This window comes from Glycine soja, chromosome 2 (genome assembly GCF_004193775.1).
Source record: "Glycine soja cultivar W05 chromosome 2, ASM419377v2, whole genome shotgun sequence".
NCBI lineage: Eukaryota > Viridiplantae > Streptophyta > Magnoliopsida > Fabales > Fabaceae > Glycine > Glycine soja.
The window spans coordinates 43,160,541-43,168,262 of record NC_041003.1 but is presented as its reverse complement, the minus strand read 5'-3'; the positions used below and the strand labels follow the sequence as shown (position 1 = coordinate 43,168,262).

At 31.9% G+C, this 7,722-nt stretch overlaps 1 protein-coding gene across 1 annotated transcript; it reads right to left on the bottom strand.

Moving 5' to 3' along the window:
- Window positions 1-250: 250 nt before the first annotated feature.
- LOC114396271 (protein NTM1-like 9) lies at window positions 251-4,349 on the bottom strand. Its single transcript, XM_028358173.1, has 6 exons — window positions 3,863-4,349; window positions 3,143-3,420; window positions 2,126-2,431; window positions 1,694-1,990; window positions 1,115-1,477; window positions 251-1,027 (listed from the first exon to the last, which is right to left on the bottom strand). The coding sequence occupies exons 1-6, from the start codon at window positions 4,062-4,064 to the stop codon at window positions 704-706; spliced, it is 1,770 nt and encodes a 589-aa protein (XP_028213974.1). The 5' UTR covers window positions 4,065-4,349; the 3' UTR covers window positions 251-703.
- Window positions 4,350-7,722: the final 3,373 nt, after the last annotated feature.

Below are 7,722 nucleotides of genomic sequence, written 5' to 3'. Positions count from 1 at the left end.
GGATTAATTTTCCATCAACTTTCGACAACAAATTCATAACTAATGGAAGTTGCCAAAATTACAGTCACATCTTGATGCATGCAAATTGTACACATTTACATGTGTTAACATGGTGTTAATTGACAGCAAAAGAAAAAGCACGGTGGTGTAACAGATTATAACAAAAATAAACACTTAGTAGATAGACCTAGATTTTAATGAGTTGAAAATACTGCTTCTGGTGTTAGTTGCGATCTAACTGCTCTAGCATTCAACAAACTATGTGCTTCTTTAATACTTTATCTACAGTTTAACAAAAGCTACACAAAATCCTCCTTCCCAAGTTAACATAGCTAAAAAGAGATACAACAAAACCACATGGGAACAAAGCACAAGTGGTAAAGTGACACTCAAAATCACAGGGTAACTGCGTGTTATTATCACTAACCAAGAGAGAAAACTAAACTTAACCTCAAAACAAAAATGGATACGGTCAAACTGTGAATCTAACTGCGGCAACACGACACAGACGTGTCTATCATACTAGACAGCTATGCTACCATATTGTGGAATGACTACTACATACATATGCACATATATATTGTACAACATTGTTATCAACAAGTCAGAACAAGTCAATCCTACACGCCTCCTTAACCGGGCAAAAAAGCAATGGAGGCAAATTTCGCACAAAAGAAATGATCTTCCACTACATGTAAGCAGTTTAAGATCTGACATATGCCCATATATTAACAAGGAGTATTGCTGAGACCAATACAGCGGCAGAAACTGCGAGAACATTAGACCACGTGGCACGGTTAGAGGAAACCTTTGAGGTGTAGTGGACCCTTCTGTTCACTAGAAGGACTTTCGACCCTGCGACGGATTCTGCAGTTGCAACATGTTTCTCACTAATGTTTCTTAGGTCGGTTGACTCGGGAGATGCCTCCTCTGGTTCATCCACATCATCTGTAACAGTGGAACTCATGTCAGAAACAGTGGAACTCCCATCGGCAGCATGGTTTTCTGATTCTGAAGCTTTTTTCTCCTGCAAAAATAGGAACACAAAAGTCTCAGCACACATGCAGTGACATGTATGAGTTAGATATACAAGTTAAATAAGCAAACTTCTTACTGCAGTAATGATGGTTTTTGAATTATGGTCTTCTGGGGCACAAGCACAACTCCCATCCTGGGAACCAAGCGGACGCCTAACAACTCCCAATCGTATTCTCCTTGGTGCAATACCTTGTGATTGTACCATCGTGTCCATGTTTGGCTGTTCATTTCTTCCTGGACGAGTCCTTATTCTGATTCCAGTATCAGCACTAACAAATGCATCAAAGTTTCTTGGTTGCTCGCAATAGTTGACCATATTGTGCACTTGGCCCATAGTACTATCATTTGACAACGCCATCTGGAAATTGTTCTGAAATAATCCCACATTGCTCTTCTGCTCAACTGCCTCCTTAGGATAATTATGTAATGCTTGCAGATGCTGCAGCAGAAAATAACAGATATAATAAACTCATTAAATAGATATAATAAAAATTGCAATTTGATATGTCATATTACATAGAGGGCAATTAACATAAAAAAACATTTATGAATAAAGGGTGAAGTGCCACTAGGTGTTTCAAAACTAATAGAAGTCATTTTGATGGCAGAAATCTAGAATGACCAAAAGATAAAGGGGATCAGAGCTACTACTCACTGGCATATTGGTCATTTCAACATCCGAGTCACTGCCTGATCCATTGTCCGTATTATTAATAAGGAAGGATGAGCTCAGATCTAGACTGCTAGTATCATGAGAGAACGCATCCCAATTAACAACCGAGTCAAAAAATTCTGAAATATTCTCATTTGTACCATACTGAAGTTCTGATTGATTGTTAGCTTGATAATAAAAATCTGTTGGGAAATGTGCATGGACAGGGGAGAATAATTTGTCGTCTAATGGCAGATTTGTTGGGTCATAAAATATGTCCACGTTCAACGGCTGATCCTCCTGCGGTAGTCAACATCAAGTATAGTTACTAAATCAACAAATTCAGTGTTTTGAAATCAAATTAGGGGGAGGGTGAAAACAAGATAGAGGAAGAAAGCAACACTCATAGATTGAAACTCAATCAGCCAATCTAACCTCTGCAACTGGTTCTACAATTTGATCTTGTGCATCAGGAGCATTACATCCGTCACTATGAATCTCACCAGGGGTTATAATGTTGGATATTGCTTCCTCAGAGTTCTCAGAAATAACTGGTAGAGGCTTATCATCTTCAGTAACCTGTGAGGAAGATGCTGGAACCAGAGCTGAATCAGATTGTATTTCGTCTGGAGAGTAATTGGCAGTCATAGGAGTTGAAGCAGTCCGATCCACATCATCACCGTTTGAAGCTTCAAGACTCTCATCTTGTTTCTTAAATAATCGACAAAGGACATATGGATTCTGTGATAAGTCAAATCAATCAAATTGAAAAAGTCAGCAACATATCACCATCATCATCATCATCATCATATACACTATAATCTAAGATAAACATAAATTGCAGTAGCTTTATGTTAAATAATATATATAGACTTGTAGGTACTACTGCATAAGGGTTACAAGCAGTTGAACCAGAGGTAATGGAAATGCATAATAGTACATTGAACTAGAAAACTGCAACATAAGAAAACCAAGAACATTTAGAATCAAAATAACTAGGTGGAGAAGTAATTTAAAGAGATATTAGATACAATAGTCAACATGGTTTGACTCAAAGTCCAGCAAACAAGAGCTTCTTACAGACATTGAAACCATGACAAATATAGTGAAATAGCAAACCTGGGACTTAACAAACAAGACAAGAAACAAATATTTTAAAACAAAAATCTAATAGCAGAGTGAATTGACTTTGCGTTATTCAATTGTCACAAATATGTAAAGTGATCACTCTATCAACCAACCTCAAACCAAATAGGAAGAAGAAGAAACGTAAATCATCATTCATCTAATCAACCATTGAGGGATAAAAACTAGCTTAACATCTTATACACTTCAGTCAAGGAAAAAAGAATACAACTGCTACAGTTCACAACAATTCAGTGTCAAAACACTATGACAACAAAGATCAAAAGCAAAAATACCAAACAATAAAAGTAGGAGATCAGACTAGACCTGTCCAGGATTGGTACCATCAAGCTCCTTCAGCGTAGGCCTGTACTCATGCATAACCCAATTGGTCCTCTTCCCCTTGGGAGCACGACCGGTATAGAAAACAAGAGTCTTCTTCATTCCAATCAAGGTGGAGCCAGACTTAATCCTCCGATCCTTTCCCGTTGCCTTCCAATAGCCATGACTCGTAGCTCGGTTCAACCTGTGCCCGTTCGGATACTTCCGGTCCTGCGGACAGAAGAAGAACCACTCTGGATCCTTGTTCCGTACCACTGACAAATCTACAACAAACAAACCCCCAACCCCCACCAAACCCAACAAGGAAAAATATAAAAAAAAATAAGCAAATCAAACAGCATAGCCACCTTCCACATCAATGTTTACTACCACTAATTCCATATCCAACAATTCCAAACTACCCCTTTCGCCCCAAAACAAGGATAAAACTTAAATACACTACCATAGATATCTGATCTCCAATTAAAACCAACAGTTTTTTATAATCTCCATTAATCAACAAGATAAAAATGCTGATTTTGATTATAGAACAACAATAACAGATTAACAGTACTTAAGTTTAGCTCAAAAGAAAAATCAAGATAAAAAAGAAGAACCAATCCATCAACAGCACCCAAAAGATGATTAGTAAAGCAAAAGACTAAAACTTTCCCAATTACACAAAAAACCGAAATCAAATTTCCAAAGAGAAGAAGTATTTTATACCAGGCAAGTCCCAAGGCTCCCATTTGCAGACATCAATCTCACGAATAACCCAAACATCATCACCATTTCCGTTGATCTTCGAGCGGAGGTAGTAGTCAATAAGCTCCTCATCGGTGGGACGGAAACGGAACCCTAACGGCAAGGTGTTCAGGGACAGCACCGCCGTGCGCGGCTGTGGGTAACACTCGACGACGGCACCCATCACGGTTTTAAGCGCGTTTTGAAAACACCCAGAAGGCGAAAGAGAGAGGAAAGGAGAGAAAGGAGAAATCTTTGAGATGAATAAGGTGAAAACTGAAGTGAGGGAATCAAAAGGGATTCCAAGGATTTTGATTTACGCTGCTTTTTGAGTTTTTCCGTCACGGGTTAAAGCGAAGTTGCTGAGAAACTGAAGGTTGGGTGGTGGGTGCGTGTGTTGGTATTTTTTTGTTACACAGTGTTTGTGAAATTGTGAATATAAAGATTATAAATTCCTCGTATATGCACTGAATAGAACGTGTGTTCTGTTCTTAACCTCGGTTTTCGACGGAATCACACGGTCGTGCCAGTGTCCGAAGCTGATGTGTCGGACGCGTGAAGATGGTGGGAGGGGTAAAATGGGAAAAGGGGGTTGGTGGAAAAACAAGCGTCGAAGGAGATTGTGACACGTGGCGCTCATCGGGGGTCGCAATTGGCAAATGACTTGGTGAGTAAGGAATCGTGAGTTACTTAGCAGTGTGTGAACGTGTGCTAAGGGGACGTTTGAACGTTTTACAATTAACGACGCAGCATACACAAAACGACAACGTCCACCAATGCCCACATCAGCGTTTTCCCTCTTTCTCTCTCTTCATTATCACTTCCGTCTATTACTTTCTATGCTTCTCTCTCTTTACACTCATGCTTGTCCTCTTATTGCTTTTTTTCTTTTGTTTTTATTTTTAAGTTAAATTATTCATTTAATTTTTATAATTTCATGATTCTTTTATTTTTAGTTTTTATAATTTGAATATTTTTTTAATTTTTATAATTTATATTTTAATTCTTTTTTAGTCTCTATAATTTAAAAGTATTTCTTTAATTTGTATTTTAATTCTTTTTTAATCTCTATAATTTTAAGATTATAGGACTAAAAAAATAAACATCATTAAATATAAGACTAAAAAGATCACCTACAAGAACTAAAGAGAATTAAAATATAAATTATAAAAACTAAAAAGATCACTTTCAAACTATAGAAACTAAAAAAGTAAGAATCATAAAAATATAAGAATCAAACAGATAATTTAATCTATTTTTTATTTTATAACATTGGTGTTTTAATTCTTTTTTTATATTTATAAGAATTAAACACTGATATCAAATATTTATATATTTTATTCAACCAATTAAACTAAATTCTTTTCATATTAATGTTTTAGTTTCTAAGAATATATATTTATTTCTTGTAGTTAAAATTTGAAATAAATAAATCTGTTAAGTATTTAAATTTATTTATAATTGTTCTAATAAATGTAAAATTTCACATGGTTTAAGAGTTAAAAATTAAGGTGAACGATGATTCATAAATGTTTTATCCTCTCAATCCATGAAACGTCTTTTGCTAAACATAGTTTCAGCAAACACTACAAAAAAACTTATAACTAAGTGATACTTAAATTATTGTTTTGAATTGTTTAATCTTTTTAAAAAATATTCATTTTTTAAATCAGAAAATAGACGAGTTTGTTGATATATACTCACTTCTGTCTCAAAAGCTCATTTTGTTGGTCGATAAATAAGTTTTATTTAGTAGTTTTTAATATTTTTTAAAATTTTACTTGAAATAATATTTTTTAAAGATTATCTTTTAACTTTTTATATTTTCTTCCACTTTTATCATCAATATATTTTATTAAAAAATTTTGTTATCTTTTTAAAATAAATTATGATATTATTTTTTTATCATTTTATACTTTCAACTATTTTCAATAGATACTTTTATTAAATACTTCTAACTTAATAAATTAATTTTTTAACCTTCAGGTTCCAGCTTGTCAAACATAACAACAACTACAAAGTACAAAGTGAGTGTATCTTAACGCATTATTGTGAGATTTGTTAACATTTACCTATTCTCTTAGAAGGAGTATATTGGTTACCATAAGATACACGCAAGATGCTTATTATTGCGTTCCTCCTTTTTTTTTTTTTTTACTGGAATTATTGCATTCCTCCTTAACAATAAGTGAGTGTAAACTAGTACACCCTTAAAATAAAATGAAAATGAAACAAATATATAAATAGTTAAGATCGAGATCAAAATAAGAAAAAGCATAGATAATAGAAGGAAAAAAGTTAGCTTAACTATATATATATATATATATATATATATATATATATATATATATATATATATATATATATATATATATATATAAAATATTTTTTTACTGGACAGATATATAGTATCTAAAATGCATATTTAAATCATTAAAAATTACACATGGAAGAAAAAAATATTAAAAATGTTTAAATGAGAGTCTTACTTTTTTAAATTGTGCATTGTAATTTAATAGTATAAGAACATATTTATACACTATAAAATTATCTCTATTTTTACATTTATTTACAGATATAGTATCTCATACACTATAAAACTATCTCATATAATTTCTTTCTTTCTTTCTTTTCGTCTCTTTTTCTCTCAAGGTGTAGCTTTGTTATAATGTGCAAATACTATTTCTTTTTCAGAACATCAGCACCCTTTAGCTAGAGATTATCTTCGCGGTTGCTTTCTGCATATTATATAGTGCTGTATATTGTATTGTAGATTTTGTTTTTATTTTGGACATGTTATTTTTTATAATCTTACCTTTATAGAAATCGCTAATGGTCTGTGGTGGATGGCTCAATAAAGGGTAAAGCGATTGATTCTTTCCATTTCTTTTCTTTATTTTTCAATACATGTTCAGATTGGATTCTCTTCGGATCTATGGAAATAGAATTAAAGCAAACTTGAAAACATAAAAGGTTTTTCTTTTACTAATGACATTTCTAATCATGAACTGATTAAAGTCTTGTTCAAAATTACTAAATTTACTAACAATAATTATTTAATTGAAAATTAAAGTATAACTAAAAGTATAAAGGATTTATTAATGACATTCTACTCATGACAATCTTATTTGAAAATTAATAATTTTACTGAGAATCAATATTAATTATATATATATATATATATATACACACACATAATTTAATTCAAAATAATTTATTTTAATATTTTAAAACTTAGAAATTATTATTTGTAATTTTCTTGGAACGAATAAATTAAAAAATTAAGCTGCTCTAAAGAAAGTATATTTTAAATTAATATATAGAATTATATATGATTTTAAAAGAAGATAAGTCGGAAATGAAGTATTACTTTATATCCGAAAATAAATGCAGAAATTAAGCCATTTTTAGAAAAATATACACTCTAAATTATATATTGGAGTAAGTAATATTTATAGAAAAAATTCAATATTAATTGTCTTGTAATTATAAAAAAAAATAACGCTAAAATTGTATCTTTGCAAATTGCATACGACTAAATTTGAAATACCGTTGATAAAGCCTTTAATTAATTTAATAATTAAATTAGAATTTTATAATTAAATAATGTTTAAATTATTTTATTTTAATTAATCTTGCTTTAAGATTGACTAAATAAATTAATCGTTTTTAAAATTAATTTGGTATTAGCTTTATTTTTAAACAAATGTGAGTATATACACGAAACGTTATTGATGTAGCATATGAGAGAAGACTTATGACATACATTGGAAAAGCATGCACTTGACACACAAAACAGTTATTTTTTTAATGTGGAAAAAAAACCGGTTTAATATTTTTGT

What these genes read in the sequence shown, in the direction of transcription:
- LOC114396271 (XM_028358173.1), bottom strand. Translation starts at nt 4,064, where the DNA reads ATGGGTGCCGTCGTCGAGTGTTACCCACAGCCGCGCACGGCGGTGCTG. An exon ending in GGAGCCTTGGGACTTGCCTG is followed by an intron (nt 3,421 to 3,862) that starts GTATAAAATACT and finishes TGTTTGTTGTAG; the next exon opens with ATTTGTCAGTGGTACGGAAC. An exon ending in ATGGTACCAATCCTGGACAG is followed by an intron (nt 2,432 to 3,142) that starts GTCTAGTCTGAT and finishes GACTTATCACAG; the next exon opens with AATCCATATGTCCTTTGTCG.